This window comes from Anser anser (assembly GCF_964211835.1).
Source record: "Anser anser genome assembly, chromosome: 9".
In the NCBI taxonomy this organism is placed as follows: Eukaryota; Metazoa; Chordata; class Aves; order Anseriformes; family Anatidae; genus Anser; species Anser anser.
The window spans coordinates 9,362,374-9,380,556 of record NC_139729.1 but is presented as its reverse complement, the minus strand read 5'-3'; the positions used below and the strand labels follow the sequence as shown (position 1 = coordinate 9,380,556).

General features: G+C 40.0%; 1 protein-coding gene across 3 annotated transcripts in view; it reads left to right on the top strand.

Moving 5' to 3' along the window:
- The window catches only part of CLSTN2 (calsyntenin 2), a 342,914-nt gene that overhangs the window by 42,844 nt on the left and 281,887 nt on the right, over positions 1-18,183 (top strand). Inside the window, exons 1-2 of one of the 3 annotated variants that reach the window (XM_083849246.1) lie at positions 7,242-7,394; positions 7,491-7,707. The exons of the other annotated variants lie outside the window; for them this stretch is intronic. Of the exons in view, the coding sequence (XP_083705372.1) occupies position 7,707 (1 nt within the window). The 5' untranslated portion in view covers positions 7,242-7,394; positions 7,491-7,706. Of the gene's footprint in view, positions 1-7,241; positions 7,395-7,490; positions 7,708-18,183 lie in introns of those variants that run through there. 3 annotated transcript variants of the gene reach the window in all.

Genomic DNA, 18,183 nt, shown 5'->3' with positions numbered 1-18,183 from the left:
CATAAGAGAGGTGCCCCAGCCCTCTGATCATCCTTGTGGCCTTCTCAGGACTTGCTCCAATGGGTCCATGCCTTCCTTACACTGGGGGCCCCAAAGCTGAACGCAGCACTGCAGGTGGGGCCCCACAAAAACAGAGCAGAGAGGAGAATCCACTCCCTTGCCCTGCTGGCTGGGCTGCTGTTGGTGCAGCCCAGGGTACGGGTGGCTTTCTGGGCCACAAGCACGCATTGCTGGCTCATGTCGAGCTTCTCATCCACCAGCACCCCCAGGTCCTTCTCCCAGGGCTGCTCTCCACCCAGCCTGTGTTTTGTGCTTGGGGTTGCCCTGACCTAGGGCCTTGTTGACCCCCATGAGGTTCCCACAGGCCCACCCTCAGGCCTGCCCAGGTCCCTCTGGGTGGTATCCCTTCCCTCCAGTGGGTTGGCCCCACCACACAGTTTGGTGTCATAATATTAGAGAAATTTCAATAAAATACAGCACTGTAGTACCTAAAATAATATATAATTGTGCTGGGATTTTTAACAGTGCTAAACAAATCTCTCCTCAGGTAGTTTCAGTATGTGAATATGATTCTTAATTACGAGCAAATGTGATCATACCTGGAACTAAACAAAGCTATTTTTTTTTAATATTCTAGAATTTGGGAAAACTTTTTAATTTAGATCTAAAGATAAGTATTTCGAATTTCAACAAAAATTTGGAAAAAAAAAAATCCTAAAGATTTTCTGTTACATATAACCTGCCTCTTCCCTACAGAAAACCCTATTCTAAGAGGTTTGCAACCCTCAGTATATTTAGTTGGCATGAAATTGGCTGTTTTCACTTAATTTTATTTGTACATTTATATTAAAATGCTGACATACTTGTTTTTGATGATACTAACAGTCCAGGAGGTTTTTAAAGTGTGTGGAAGATAGCTTCCTGACACAGCTGGTTTGAGGGCCTACCAGGGGAGGTGCCCCACTAGACCTGCTCTTCACTAGCAGAGAAGGACTACTGGCAGATGTGAAAGCTGGGGACTGTCTTGGGCAGAGTGACCATGAAATTGTAGAGTTTTCTATCCTTGGTGATGTCAGAAGGGTAACAGGCAAAACTGCTGTCTTGAACTTTCGGAGGGCGGACTTTGACCTATTCAGGACACTTGTTGCAGGGGTCCCTTGGGAGTGACTCCTGAAGGGCAAAGGGACCCAGTAAGCCTGGACGCTCCTCAAGAAGGAAATTTTAAAGGCACAAGAGCAGGCCGTTCCTGTGTCCTGTAAGGCGAGCTGGAGGGGAAGAAGACCGGCATGGACGAACTGGTAACTTCTATTGAGATTCCGGGAGAAAAAGAGTGTACGTCTGCTGGAAGAAAGGACAGGCAACTTGGGGCGATTACAAGGAAGTTGCTGAGATATGCAGAGAGGAAGTTAGAAAGGCAAAAGCCCAGCTTGAACTCAGATTGGCCACTGCAGTAAAAGAGAACAAGAAATCCTTTTACAGATATATTAACAGCAAGAGAAGAACCAAGGAAAATTTCCATCTTTTACTTGATGCAGCAGGAAATGTGATCATTGAGGATAAGGCTGAGGTTCTCAACACCTTCTTTACATCTGTCTTTAATAGTCAGATCAGTTATCCTCAGGGTACTTTACTCCCTAACCTGGACATCCCCTGTGATTCAGGTAGAGAATCCCCCTGTGATCCAGGAAGAGACAGTTAAGAAATCTGCTCCTCCATCTAGAATGTCATAAGTCCAGGGGACCAGACAAGCTCCACCCTAGGGTGCTGAGGGAGCTGACGGAAGCAATTGCCAAGCTGCTTTCCACCATCTATCAGCATTCCTGGTTATTTGGAGAGGTCCCAGAGGACTGGAGGCTTGCCAATGTGACTCCCATCTACAAGAAGGGCCGTAAGGAGGACCCGGGGAACTACAGGTCTGTCAGCCTGACTTCAGTTCCAGGGAAAGTTATGGAGCAAATAATCTTGGGTGAGATCACACAGCACTTGCATGGCATCCAGGGGGTTAGGCCCAGCCAGCACGGGTTCACAAAAGGCAGGTCGTGCTTGTCCAACCTCATTTCCTTCTATGATCATGTGACCAGACTGGTAGATGAGGGAAGGGCTGTTGATGTAGTCTACTTAGACTTCAGCAAAGCCTTTGATACGGTCTCCCACAGTATTCTTCTGGAGAAAATGACTACACATGGCCTGGACAGGTATACTCTTCTTTAGGTAAAGAACTGGCTGGAGGGCCGTGCCCAGTGGGTAGGGGTTAATGGAGTTAAGTCCAGCTGGTGCCCCGTTACAAGTGATGTCCCCCAGGGGTCGGTACTGGGGCCTATCTTTATTGATGACCTAGATGAGGGGATTGAGTGTACCCTCAGGAAGTTTGCAGATGACACCAAGTTGGGAGGTAGTGTTGATCTGCCTGAGGGTAGGGTGGCCCTTCAGAGGGATCTGGACAGGCTTGACTGTTGGGCTGAGGCGAATGGGATGAGGGTTAACCAGGCCAGGTGCCAGGTCCTGCACTTTGGACACAATAACCCCATGCAACGCTATAGGCTTGGGGCAGAATGGTTGGTTGATGCTTGGCTGAACATGAGCCGGCAGTGTGCCCAGGTGGCCAAGAAGGCCAATGGCATCCTGGCCCATGTTAGAAGTAGTGTAGACAGCAGGACCAGGGAGGTGATCGTCCCCCTGTACTCAGCTTTGGTGAGGCCGCACCTTGAGTACTGTGTTCAGTTTTGGGCCCCTCAAGACAAGAAAGACATCAAGGCACTGGAGCATGTCCAGAGAAGGGCAACAAAACTGGTGAGGGGTCTGGAGAACAAGTCTTGTGAGGAGTGTCTGAGGGAACTGGGATTGTGTAGTCTGGAGAAGAGGAGGCTCAGGGGAGACCTCATTGCTGTCTACAACTTCCTGAAGGGAGGTTGTTATGAGGAGGGGTTTGGCCTCTTCTCTCAGATATCTAATGATAGGACTTGAGGAAATGGCCACAAGTTGTGCCTGGGGAGATTTAGATTAGATATCAGGAAAAACTTTTTCTCTCAAAGAGTGGTCAGGCACTGGAATGGCTTGCCCAGGGAGGTGGTGGAGTCACCATCCCTTGTGATGTTCAAGAAGTGCCTGGACAAGGTGCTATGAGATACAATTTAGTAGCTTAGTGGGTAGTATTGGTGATAGGAGGATGGTTGGACAAGATGATCTTGTAGGTCCTTTCCAACCTTGTGTTTCTATGATTCTAACAATGCATAAAACAGTTGATCCCATGGAGTGAATGTTTTTTTAAGACCTTAAAATGAAGGAAAAGCAGTACGTGTTTGTTTCTGCATGTTTATATTTTTAAGCCTTTATATGCTATGGAAATAATGATTCAAAGGATCGTTGAGTTTCAAAACCAGTCTGAGGGAACATAAAAGAAATGTATTTCATAAGCCATGCAATAAATAGATGGTGTTTATAAAATTTAAGCACCTTTTTCACATTTGTCAGTGCTCCTCATAAAAATCCTATCGGATCTTTATCAACATTTATGTGTGCAATAGCAATGAGACTGGACTATGTTGTCATAAGTTTGTCATTGTTCAAAGAAAGATTTTAGCTTATGTGGTTCTAGTGGTAACTTGTTCATTAATTTTTCACTGTAACAATGAATATTCCCTTGAAACCATATGCTCTGTTATGGTTGCTGTAAATGCTGGTGTTTACTGGATTTTTAATATGGAAATGCTTTTTTATTAGAAATACAAAATAACTTCCTGAAGTATTACTTTCCTTTGTTTTAGGAAAATGCTAGGATAGGAGAGAGGGAGGATTTCAAGTGGGTAAATATAAATAATGCATTGAAACATTGAAAAATTAAAATTTAGAAATGCTTGTTCAAAAATGTGAAGCCATTAATATAGGAATGGGAATGTCACTTTGTTTTTCATATTTTCAGCTGAAAAAGTGTCTAAAAAAAGTGGATTTGTTGGTTTCAGTTGAGCAGAAAGAAATAAAAACAGAGCTGTGATCTTCATACAAACTTTCCTGCAGGGATATAGCAGCAATTGTTCTTCTGTATTGTATTAATGTCCCAGAAAATGTAGAGTAGAACATTGCATCATAAATAGTTATCTGGCAGTAGTGTATTTTTCTTGAATACTCTCTTTACCCTATACTGGATGATACTTTCTCATATTTTATGGACATAGAACATTTAAGTATTTAAGCTATATTAATAATAAATATTTTTCTAGTCGTTTAGAAAAGAGGGAAATGGCTTTCTGTTCTAGTTCTTGAATGAAGTTTTTATGTTTTAAATCCCCCAGGAAATCTCTTACAGACTCAAAATGCTTCCATGGGCTTTGATAGCTTTAAGGATCAGAATCCACTCAAATTATATTTGCAAGTAAATGGAAGAGCAGATAATGACCTAGGTGCCCAAGCAAAGCAGGGTTTTGAGGCCCAGGAAAAATCAGTACTCTGTGTACCTCTCCTTTACAAATGATGTTTTATATTGATGGGTATTATGGTTTGGTTGTAGGCTTGCCTCATCACAGTGTTTGTTTTTCTAAATACCAGTTTTCTAAGTGGATTGAAATATCTAGTTTAAATGAGCATATATTAGCGCTGTCTAGCCCAAATCTACTTCTTGATGTTGGACCTGCAAAACAAGTATACAGTCACAGCCTCACGAGAAGCTTGGCCTTGAGAAAAGAACTTCAGAGATCCTCTGTGACATTGCAAAAAGTTACTGTTGACTGTTTAGAGATTAAGTATGAAATAAAAGCTATAAAGGCTGATTTATATAGATCATAGATGTATTCATTGCTATGCTTCGTCCCTTTTTAAAGGATAATTGCTTGGTGGCATTGTCTGCTGCATCAGACTTGCTCAGTATAAATGGAATGAAGTGAGGTAATCATCTTCACGGTTCTGGTGGGTTCTTGTTCCTGAGCTGTGACCCACTCATGGGGTGCGTGAATTGCTGTGACTGTAATGTCGTCTGTGTGGAAATGACCACACACCAACTGCCTGCCTTTCTCAGCAGACTGCTGGGCAAGTGCTCAGGAAAGGAAGGGAATAGCATAGCTCATTTGGTTACTCAAGGTGGATTTAAATTATCTCTGCATTACAGCTAGGAAGGGAGGATCAGTTTCTCCTACATAGAATTTTTAAATGAATTTATTGGAGCTGTTACAGAGAAGCTGGCTGACTTGGCAGTACCCTCATGTGGAGCTGCCATCTTTTAACAAAGACGTGGTCCTTAGTAGAAGTGTTCATACTGCTGACTCAGAATTCCTATGGTCTTTTTCTCCTTCACATCAACCAGTCTGGACATGGAATTCTCATTGGATTTCCCACACAATCCAGCATCAAAAATAGCTGTGCTATTTGGACTAAATAGTTAACTGGATATACTCATAGGATAGGAAGGTTAAGAGACTTGTGGAATAAAGTATGGCAGTTTTGAGAGTTTCTTTGGAATGACTAAGGTCAGAGCAAACCACATGACAACCTGGTCTCCAAATTGGAGAGAGATGGATTTGATGAGTGGATAAGGAGTGGATAAAGAGTTGGCTTGAAGGTCACACCCAGAGAGAGGTGGTCAATGGCTCTATGTCTAAGTGGAGGCCGGTGACAAGTGGTGTACCTCAGGGGTCTGTTCTGGAACCAGTACTGTTTATATCTTCATCAGTAACATAAACAGTGTGATCGAGCGCACCCTCAGCAAGTTTGTAGGTGACACCATGCTGAGTGGTGTGGTTGATACAATAGAAGGAAGGGATGCCATCCAGAGGGACCTGGACAAGCTTGAGAAGTGGGCCCACGTGAACCTAATGAGGTTCAACAAGGTCCAACACCAGGTGCAAGGTGCTGCACTTGGGCCAGGGCAATCCCAGCCATGAGTACAGACTGTGTGAAGAACTCATTGAGATCAGCCCTGCAGAGGAGGACTTGGGGGTTCTGGTGGACAAAAGGCTTGACATGAGCCAGCAGTGCATGCTTGCAGCCCAGAAGGCCAACTGCATCCTGGGCTGCATCAAAAGAGAAGTAGCCAGCAGGTCAAGGGAGGTGATTGTCCCCCTCTACTCTGCCCTTGAGAGGCCCCACTTGGAGTCCTGCGTCCAGGTCTGGAGGCCCCAGCACAAGAAGGATGGGGAAGCTGTTAAATGGATCCAGAGGAGGGCCACTAAGACGATCAAGGGGCTGGAACACCCCTCCTATGAAGAAAGGTTGAGAGAGTTGGGGCTGTTCAGTCTACAGAATAGAAGGCTCCTGGGTGACCTCATTGCAACCTTTCAATACTTAAAGGGGTCTTATAAAAAGGATGGAAAAGGACTCTTTACTCAGGTAGATAATGACAGGACAAGGGGGAACGTTTTTAAACTAAAAGAGGGGAGATTTAGATTAGAGGTTAGAAAGAAAATTTTCACTCAGAGGGTGCTGAGGCCCTGAAACAGGTTGCCCAGAGAAGCTGTGGATGCCCCATCCCTGGAGGTGTTCAACACCAGGTTAGATGAGGCCCTGAGCAACCTGATCTAGTGGGTGGCGTCCCTGCCTATGGCAGGGTTGTTGGAACTAGATGATCTCTGAGGTCCCTTCCAACCCAAGCCATTCTATGAAATTAGAAAAAAAAAAAATCCTTTTGAGTTTGGAAATTGTTAGAGTTACGGAAATTGTTCAAAGAACTTACGGAAACCATTGCAGGTTGCAAACTATGAGGAAACTTATTGATTTTTCAAAGGTGCTTTTATGTCTTTGCTATTGCCTTCTAGCAAATTTGTGTACTTCGTTTATGAAAATCAAAATCTTGTTATATTTAGGGTAAGATAATATCCCTAATAGCAACAGGAATCCTGTGGGAAAATGTTATTACCAGCCTTTGCCTTGGGTAATATCTTATTTCACATAATGATGAAATAGGTCTTCTGTTCTCTGGGGTAATTCAGAAACATCTGCTACACATTAGCTCATCGAAGTACTTTGTTTAAAAGAAACATATTAAGGAAACCTTTCACAGTTCTTGGTAGAGCAACTGCCTCTTAGTCTTGGGCTAAGTGCTTTCCAATATGAATGATTGCTCTGGCAGCAAGGACAATTAGAACAGCGTCCTGTAATAAAACAGCACCCAGCCCTATTTGCAGAGTATTAATGGTCTGCTTTCCTAGCATGTTATGATAAAGATAATGTGAAATGAGCTGTTATGAAGAGTTCCTTGACTTCTACAATGTTTTATTGTGTTTTTTCATCTTTTATTTTTTTCAGTAACACCACAAGTGAAAGAATTAGAGACACCATTGGTGGCAAAATAAATAAATAAATAAATAAAGTTTTGCCAAGGTGTGTGATAATCGGATGCTTTCTTCAACAATAAAACTTGATTTCTGTTCGGTGATTTTCATTGTTAAATCTGAAACCATCTTCAGAAGGTAAGAGTAGTTTTTAGTAACACTCTTGGTCGTATTCCGTTATCACAGTTTCATTAGTATTCAGTCCTGTTTTTCTCTCTTATTTCTGTCCCATAGTTCTTGTTTCCAGGCAGAACCAAACTTATAACTGCCCTTTTACCCTATCGTACCAGACCTGAATTCTTCACTGCAAAATGTTCTCAGGGTTATAATATGAAAACAGCTCTACCCATGCAGTTGCCACAGCTGCCCGTTGTTCCTCGTGGATGTGCAGCCAGCGCAGCCTCCTGCTTCAGCACTTCCATGCTCTTAGTGACCAGTAATAACCACTGAAGTGAGTAAGAAACTAAATTTGCTTTGTAAACAGTGACCCTTTCACAGAGGAGTGTCAGGCTACTTTCTTTCTGCTTGTACGCTGACAGCTTTTCCAGATAGAGAAAGTTAGTAGCTTTTTTTTTTTTTTTAAATGACAGTGAGCTAAACAAAGGTGTGTGGTATATATGACTGCTTTGCTAAAGTATCTATGCATTTAAAAAAGCAGAAAAATAGCAGGACTTTCTGCATTGTTTAAGTACTAAGGACAAGTTTTCTGTCCCATAGACAATTTAGGAGGACAGCAACAGTGCAATTAAACACTAGTGTTTTTTATAAAGCTCAAAATTTGGATTCTGCTGCCTTCATTCGCAAGCTCTCCTTCTTTACCCCAGCATTACAAGTGAGCACAAGGCCCCATGCTATGGGACACCCCTTTGGCCAGCCCAGGCCATCTGTCCTGGACGTTTCCCGTCCCTGTATCTGGGGCACCCCCAGGTACCCCACTGGTGGGGCAGCACCAGAAGCTGACAGGTCCTTGGCTCTGGATGAGCACTGCTCTGCAACAGCTGAAACATCACGATGTTATCACCACCATTTTCATCAAAAATACAGAGCATGGCATTGTGTGAGCCTCTACAAAGAAAAATTATCTCAGTCCCAGGCAACACCATGACAGATAGCAGATGGAAAGGCCATTCAGATTTAAAAATAAAAAAATAATGGGCTGTCTTATACGAGTGGGTTGATACATATTGAAGGAGTGTGTTCTTCCACACATGTGAAAGAGTCTTTGAAATTAGCCTTCTTTCAGGTGATTAGTATTATTCGTTCAAAGGTGGGCCCAAGGTAATATTCTAACAACATTTTCTTTTCTGGTAGAACTTCAGTTTCTAATTTCCAAAGGCTAATGTACCCACAGCTGCTGAGGTGCCAGGTATGACATGTTTGTCGTGGTTCTACCCACAAACAATATTTGAGAGCATGACACTTAAAACACCACATCCACACAGATACTCTACCAAATTCTCTAGCAGGAGATTTACTTCCAGTTTTGCTCCTGTTTCCTTTTTTTTTTTTGTAGGTGCAGTAATATATGCTGTCATATATTTCAGCATGTTACACAATTTATGACTTATTACTAAATAAACATTTGTCAAGTTTTTGAAATAGGTACTGTCTTTGAAATAACCATTTTTTATTCCTACTAATGCTTATGGTGCAGCTGCACATAACTGGTGGTTTTGTTTGTATATGTAAAATGCATCATTTAGTTTCATGTAGGTGTATGTTTCTATATATAGGAAAGTGGGCAGATGATTCTGCTATGTAATTTATCACTAGGAATGAAAGTTAAAGCAACAAAGGAGTGAAGTTATATTTTTCAATTTCAAGCAAATTTTTTTTCTGCGTTATTTTTATCTTGTGGCCAGTGATAATGCTCATGAGACAAAACAGTCTCATAGTTGAATGTCAGTGCACATCTAAAATGTAGTTAATCTTTTGTGATGTGTTAGTATTTCTATGATGACTTCCTCAACTTTCCTGATTTTTAGTATGCTTCTATTTCATCCATGCTCTGATGCCATTTAGAATCAAAGAAGTTTCATTTACCTTAGTGTGCTTTGTCTCAGTATGTAAGCACATTATGGCATAAATAAGCACTTTTATGTGGCTGCATTGTGGTGCATTTTGTAATAATGCTTACAAGTTCAAAGAAAATGGTGCCTGCTTGCTTTAGTAGCATAATCACATAGGAATTCATGTGGTAACTGCTGTCCTGGTGGGGGCAGGTAGATTCTGTTTTTTTTTCATATTTTTTTTTTTGGTGCTGGTTGGCATGTTTCAGTCAGTCTTGTCAGTTGTGTTGTTCATAGATGACTTTGTGTTCACAAAGTCGTGCTTCAGTATAAATTTAATTTAGACGAAATATTTTGTGAATACATCTCAGATCTTCACACTCTAAAGGTACAGGTTAGCATTTTGTGAATTTAAATGCTAAATTTAAGTGTGTTTTTTTTTTAATAATTAGTACGGAGGGAATTTTAGTAGTCTTTTGTTTCTTAACATGTGAATTGGATCACAGATTCTGTTGGATCATCTAGAAGTCAGTAAGGATTTGACTTGTTCAGGTTAATTGTATGCAGAGGGGTTTGCATTAATTTATCTCCTAGTTGTTTCAGATCCTCCTGGAAAACCCAGTGACTCTCAGCCATATAAATCACAGAACGTTTTGAACATACATACAAGGCAAAATAATGCACCGATCTTTGACTGTCTTGTTTCTCTGTAACGCTTATCACATCTTAATCAGAGAATAATGGAAGATGAGGCATTCTCGTATGTATGTAATCTCTTTTCAAATCTTTAGAATGGTAATAGTGGTAAATATCAATATATCTGATTCATGGTACTTATATAAACTCATTGCCATAAGAGCTAGCTTCTCTTAATGTTGTTTTATGTGTCTACACAGCCTGCATTTTATATCTCAGAAAGCCCATTTGCAGATGTAGGATCTGAATTACCAAGATACTAAATGAACTGTCCAGACAACTCCAGCAGAAGAGGACAGTGTGCATGGGTTTCTCTTGTAATCAAAATCCATCCTTCTTTTCCATAGCTATCATTCAACCTTACACCTGGGCTGTAGACCTTAAGCAATTCACAGTTGTCATCTGTGCTAGCTCTGGGTATTGGTAGGTTTGTCTTACTTATCACGATTTGGGAATAGTGGCTGTGTTAATACTGTTAACACAGTGAAGTTCGACAGGAGTTAACTTAGCATAGAGTTTTAGTTGTTGTTGTTTTTTTTTGACCACTTGCAGCAAGAGGATGACAAAGTGTGCGTGGCTCCCAAACCATTTTCATATTTTGTTTCATATGTTTTGTATAATTTGTAGCTAGCTAGCAGGATCACAGTGCTATGAATGCTCATTCTTGTTAAATGTTTCTATATTTGCAGTTTGCTCAAATGGAAAATGAATGGTTGGACTTGAAGTAAAGCAAAACACACTCCTTTTGAGAGGCTGGAAAGATTTCAGCTTCACTAGAAAACATGCTGATTTTTCAAACTATCTTATTCCATTTCCTTGAACTTTTTGAAATGAATTTGATTGCGATTTTACATGTAAGCACCAGATAAACAGCTCAGACGATAAAATGAAAATTATTAGCTTTGGTGTTTTACTCCAAAGCACAAGGCATCGGTGCTTAACTTACGACTGAGAAATGAATAAACTGGTTTACAGCTCTGAATTACTAAATCTTTAATGCAGCCATGGGCTGGCTCAGCAATGCTTCAAACCTTCAGCTTGAACCCTTGTGGTATGTTAAAATGCCATTAAGTCATGAACCATTTATCATGCAACGTTTCAAGACTTCCTGGAGACAAAGCAGTAAATTTCATAGAGTAAGGTAAAGGAAATTTTTGTGTCTCGCTGATTTGTAGTCCTATGGCAAGTCCTATAAATTTAGACAAGTGTGTTTTAAAGGAGATTGGGAGGTTACAATCTAAATAAGAAAAAGAAATGGTTTAAAATAAAGGAATTAATATCTGTTAGTAATATTTGGAATAAAAGCATGCATGTTTAAAAACAAAGCAAAGAAGCATTTTTAAAATACAAAGAAATATATCTTTCTATGTTACTTGGCGTGTGGACTCTGAAGGAAGCATAAATGAAAGTTGTTCTGTGTGTGGATAGTTGCCCCTTGGAAAAGGAAAAAAAAAAAGTCGTGGTGTTACAAGGTTTAGTAAAATACATTTTGGAGGCCACGGTCTCAGTGCTATCAGCTGCTGCTGGAGCATTTACCCATGCTGGTGTCCAGCTTTGCCAGTGCTTGACTGAAGTGAAGGAGAGGTGAGAATCCCATAGTCCTCTGTGCAAATCTCAGTACTTGAGTTATGTTTAGGAGATGTGATCTTTTCATCCTAGTGGAACTGCTTTAGGAAAAAAAAAAATAACTGGGGAAGTTGTCTACTGCAGCTGAGTATGATGAGCTTTGGGATCATCATGTCAAGAGCACTGTAATTTAAATCAAGGAAATGTAACTGGTATTCTCTGCAGAAAGGATGCGATCATGTATGTTAACTAGTGTGCAGCTTCACTACACCTAGCTCTTGCAAAATTTGGAGAGATTATTTATCTTGTTGCTACTGGTCATTTTAATGTAGAACAAGAGTACTCAATTTTAGTGCTAGTCTGCTTGAAATACCATGGAATCAGGGTGTGGAATTAGTATGTTTGTAACAAAGATTTTGTAATGTCTACTTTTTGTATTGTTTCTTCAGTGATAGAAAACTTTAACTATGGTGGAATAAACAACTTTTTTTTTGGGGGGGGGAGGGATGGGGAAACTCTAGTCTAGGAAAGATGAAACATTGGATAACACAGCATTAACCTATATTAATTCCCTTGGTTTTACTAAGCCATCAAGAAAAGCAATGCATGATTTGGGGCTGTAGCTGAAAGAAAAATAAATCCTTTGTTAGTGTTAAAATGAAAGAATACTTGAATAACTTGCACAATGATGGGGAAAACAAGGAATTTTAGGTAGAAAAACTAGAAATGGTAACTGCGTACCATCTCTAACAGATGATATATTTCTGAATTACATCGATAAGTAAAACTTGCCTCAGTAGAGTCTACATATGTGTCTTTCCTAGCATTCCCACAAGGACACATCGGTACTGTGTCTACCATACATTTTCTTTTTGCCATGGTTAAAATCTATTATTCCATTTTGTTACTCCCAAGAGATTTTATTTGAGCTCTGAAAAAACTTGTACCAGCAGCTGCAGTATCGCATGATAGGTGCGTTTATATGTTACTGCAGTAGAAAGCAATGGCAAATTAGTTACTACAGACCATTAAAACTAAATTTCTCGTACAGTGATTTGACAGTTAAAAAGGAAGAGAGATTACAGTGATATCCTGTGTGACCTGGATTCAAGTGAAGCATAGGATATCCAGAGACAAGAGCACGTATGCCCTAATGTGTGATGCAAAACACTTCTCTGAAGAAAACATTTTTCCCGAGTCTTTGATATTAACTCTGAATTTTTAAAAATGTAATATACAAATGTAACTGGAAAAATAAAATAAAACTAAGGGATATCATTAGTGCCTAAATGTTGACTTAGGGGTTTACTCAAAATCTTTGGGGCTTTTTGATATTGTGAAGTTTTATCTGCTAGGTGGAGCTGATTTATTCAAAATAGCCACTTGTGACCAAAATCTTTGGTATTTATTTACCTCTTAGTTCAGACATACATTTCCTGGTCATCTTAACCACTGTCTCTAAATCTAGTCATGTTGAAATGTGCTGCTGAGCTTCTTCTGTTATTGAAAATAATTCTATCTCGTATATTGCCCTAGGGTAGATGAGTAAAATAACAATTATTCTGTCTGTTTCAAGGTGCCACTTGGCAAGATAAAGTAGAAATACAAAAGCACTTCTCTAGCCTTTAAAAACGTAGCCTCAGATGGGGCTGATTAACACATCCAACTATGTTTACCTAAGCGGAGAGACCCTCTCAGAGGAGAGCTGCCCTGCTGCTTCCCAGGTGGCAAGCCCTGGAGCATTGCTTGCCTCATCACAGACTTTCCTGAAAGTAGTGGGTGGCTTTTTTTGTACAGTATTTATGTGATATGGCTGTGGACATCTGTGTGTCATTGTCCTGGCATTTGGGAATTTGTCACAGTTTTTTCATTTCTGTAACACTTGCTGTCATTGAAACGCTTTGGCCCGTTGAGGCTGAGCTGTAAGAGGAGGTGAGGGACTCCTGTCAGCTTCAGCAATCAAGTGGAGGTGAACTTGGATCCACCACCATGGCCTCAGTGTATTCCACAGGACAGAAGTGTTGCAATTAGAAGTAACTCAACCAAAGTACTTGAGCAGTAACCCCATGAAAATGCAGCTTCCCAGTTACACTGACAAGAAATGCAGACTTTTAGTTTCAGTGATTCCCAGCTAACATAGTAGAAGAGGTGCACTGAAAAGGCTGATCAGATGGAGTCATTCTCTTCCCAGCGAGACCCCAGCAGTTCTTGATGTCCTGCTCCCCCACCTCTGCTGTGGTACCGTGGGTAAAGAAAAACTTGACCTGGGAGAAGAAAGTCTTTGGTAACTCGTTTTGAATCAAAGATGAGTATTTTGATACATTCATGTTAGCAGTGTGAACTTGTGGTGGAAATTGGGTTGTACTCTTAAGTTACACAGAGGCCTGTTTTCATAATGTAGAGTGCTACTCCCCATTTTTTGCCGAAAACAGTGCAATTCTCACTAGATCAAGATCTGTGAAAAAATGGAACATTTTAACAACCAGTCTGTGCATCTTGCAGCTTAGTTATAATAGCATATGTTTTCATAGACGCACAGAAGGCAGAACTAGTAGGAATTTTTAGTTCCAATCAGTGGACAATTCGATGTCTAAGCAAAAGAATATATAGTTTTTGGTTAGAATTAGTTTTACTCTATTTTCTTATGTACAACAAAATAAATGGCGTATTCATACAGGTGAATCACTTTTCCATCAGTGTTCAGCTGATGCATGAAATAAATTGGATTTCTAACCAAGATTCTTTATTGATGGATTCTATTTGATGAGCTGAAGTTGTGCATCTTCAGTATTTTTGACATGAGAATATATTGCTGAAAAATATTGGTGTTATGAAGTATTGTAATAGTGTTTTCACTAGTCACATAATGGAACAGATTTATAGGGAAGAGTTTTGTTGGACAGGAGTGCTGAACGCTATACTCAGTATCTTTTGCAGACAGAAATGATGTGTTGCTGGCTAAAAATACCACCATACAGAAAAGTGTGATAATATATTGTTAGGCCACTTCTGTGCTGGCCATCTCATTGTGTTTTATGCACACCTGAAAAACAATAAGGTAAGCGGACCTTAATGGTAGCACCTTTTTACACCAATAGTAAGAATATTGCATTATCAGAGGAATTAAATGCTAACACCTTTTAAAAGGGTAGATATCTGAAGTCTGGTTAGCATGTTAGAACAGTTATGCTGGTTTGAAATGAGATAATAGTCACACTTCTGCCTGACATAGCTGAGCTGACTAAACATCTAATAATTCTTCCACCAAAAATCTCTTCAGTCAGTATTAACTTCCTCTGTTCATTGCTGCTTAGTAGGATGCAATCTTTGGTCAGCATTCACACTTTAAAAAGCAAAGAGCACTGAGGGTATGTGGTGATTCCGGCTTTATTTTATTCTCTGTACTCAAATACTTCTTGAGAGTAGAAATCCCTAAATTTCTTTATTTAGCCATATACTGGGTAGATTTTTAGTTCCTCAGTTCTATTTTTCTTGCAATAAAAAGGGACGAATACTGATCGTTCCCATCATAGTAGGCTGTTGAGAAGTTCATTAATGGATAGAATACCTCTAAAGTCTTTTCACAGAGTTGGTATTTCCTCCACTCTACAGGTTGTGATTGTTAAAGGTGATGTGGTTGAATTGGGGGTTAAGTTCATCTATGACTTAAGAGAGGAAAAACAAAAAAAAAAATTGGTGGGGGGAAGGTAGAAGCCAGTGCTTTTAGCTGTTTACTTACAACTTTCATGTGGCTCATATATGTGGCTTTTGTACCTCATTGAAAAGCCGGCATATCTCCTGAATTGATTTTGAATGATGGATAGATCATTAGAGTGCTGTGGGGTCATATATCAGATGATTGCTAGCAATTCGTTGGTAGCATGTTGTATTGCATTCCATTCAGGCAGTTATGGGAAAATAATAGCTGTTGGCCCTTTAATGTGAAAGATCACGGTGAGCTGCTTATTTGGCTGTAAAGCCTGTCTGAATAGAAGCAAATAATATTGGTCACTAGGAAACCCTTGTTTGAGAGATCTCAACAGCTGTTGCCACAAGTAAGATCTGGGATGTTTTGTCACGGATGCTGTGGCTGCCACTGGCCCCAGTGGTTTGTCAGCCCTATTACTGATGACAGCTTTGTGAGCTGCTTGCTGAACCACTCGTGCTGAGAAGAGTTTCGTGCGTGAGGAGGGTCTAGAATGGGAAGACTTCATAGGATTTCAGAGCAGAGGGAGGGTGTTCAGGCTTCAGTATGAAGTCAAGCTTGAGATTTGAGTTACTCTGGAATGTGAACTAAAATCCTTTCAGAATATTATGAATTATTTCCAAAAGCTGAATTTTATATGCTGCTATTAAATTATTGTTAAGAGGCAAATACACAAACCCTGTAAAATAGATAATAAATATTTCGTGTTGCCTTTTGAAATGTCCCATCGATTTGTGGTTTAAATGTAAGACCTCCATTCCGTACCCACCGAATGGATTGAAAAGGGGCCAGTATGTTGGTGCATAATTCAAATATGCAGGTCATTGAATGGCATGGAGAGCTGTAACAGGTAGTGGTGAGCAAAACTGTTGTGAAGGTTTAAGAATAATGGATATCAATACTACAAGAAGTTACCAGACAATAAAGAAGTGAGTTTTAGAAGTCTGAAGTGCATTGCTAGGAATAAGTTGGAAGGTTTAAATTTAGAAATGCGATTGTGTAAGTCAGTACTCAGTGGTCTTCAAGGACTTTTGTAACTGGGCAGGCATACAAACCTTGGCTTAGGGTTTGGCAGATCAGCATAAGATAGCAATAATAAGTAAGCCTGTTTTTGTTCCAAAGAATGTGATGAAAAGACAGCTTTGTCATGCACAATCCCTGGATCACAGACATCAGGGAATAGATGTGGCAACTGCAGGAAAGGCATGAGGTGTGTGGAGGCTTGTATATGCTTAAGTCTGTTTGCTCTGTAAACCTGAGGGACAGCTCTTTGTGCAGCACTTCCACAGGTCTAATAAGTGCTCAGTAACTACATGCCATATTTCTTTGACATAAATGGAGCGCACGTTTTTAATTTCTCTAGTGTATTTTGTAGTTGGGAAAAGCAGCAAAGCTGTCATGATTAATCTTAGCAAAAAAAAAAAAAAGAAACGTCTTAAGAACAAAATCCTATGACTTGTAGGCCATATATATTTACATAGCAATGTGAGTATATTTAAATAAATGGGGTTTAAAAAAATCTATTTAAAACAGCAGTGTGTGTTATCAGAAAACAAATGCTCTGCAATCACAGCAGCCGGAATAAAGCTGTTTGTAGTGTCTTTGTGTACTGATGTAGATTGTTGTTCAGTGTTATCCTGATGAAAAACTGTTAAACTGTAGGTTGTTTTTTTTTTTTGTGTGTAGGGGCAAGCCTTCCCCTAACAGAAGCGCCCGTATGTGGTTAGACATACAGCCTAAAAAAAAAAAAAGGCAGCTGTTTGCCTTGTGGTACTCCTTATACACCATGACCCTGTCACACTGGACACCACAACTATGCCCTATTGCTTGTCCAGGACTGGGATTATGGAGCTCCAGGGAGACAGCCCTTGCTCAGGTCTGAATAAAACTCATTATTCTTTCTAACAGTCACATGCACCTTTGTTCAATTATGCTCTAGACTGGAATTTTTCTAGGTAACCCATGACCAAGTTGCTCTGGCAAGTGCTCATTAGGGGAGATGTTGGTCTTATGATTCAGGACTGCATGCTGTGGCAACAGGGCAGGATGATTCTGAAATTGTTTTCAGGTCAAATTTCTAAAATGTTTCGATCTAACACTTGCAAGCTATTTTTCTAATTTTGAGTACCTTAAATTGAGCAAAAACATTTTATTTTTTTTTTTAGCCCTGAAGGGCTACTTAGCCTTGAAGCTCTGTACTTAGCTCTGAAGTAAAGATTTAAGAAGTTGCTAATTATGTACATTTTTTGTTGTCTGTTATTATTCATTATCTCAGGGGTTTTGATTTGTATGAAAATTAATGTAGGGACCATTTCTGGAGGCAGAAGACAAGTGTGCATTTCCTTCTGTGCTGTTAGAAGGTACGGGGAAAAAAAACATTGTAAATAGTGTTTGGGGCTTCTGGAGGGTTCCACTTATTTTATACTCAGTTCAACATAGACTATAGTGTTGTCATGTAACATTTGACAATAATAAAAGATTTGTTACTGTCTCACTGAATGTTTATGAGCTGCTTACAGGTGGAACAGATTCACCAGGAGAAAGAAGAACATGTCCTAGGATACTTCACAACACGCTGGTGTTGTGGTACTTGCATGCAGTGTGTAGACTGAACTTTTTGGAGCAAATGTGGAACTTGTGAGGGAAGCTGAATGTTAGTCTTGACTATCCTAAATGCAGATTTGAGCAAAGTTCACTTCCAGTTCTGTAAATACAGAACGTTGTATACTGTACTTTATAGTGAATTTTTGTAGTGTGTGAGGAGATGTCAAATACTGCATTTTGACTTCTCTGATATTCTGCTATCACACTTCCTGTTGTCCAACTATGTAGAAAATTCATTTTGTAACAAGTAAATAACTCCAGGTGCTTTTTTCTAGTAAATTCGCTATTTTCAGAAATACTTTTGCCCAGCTTAAGTCATAACAGCACATATCATAGAATCATAGAA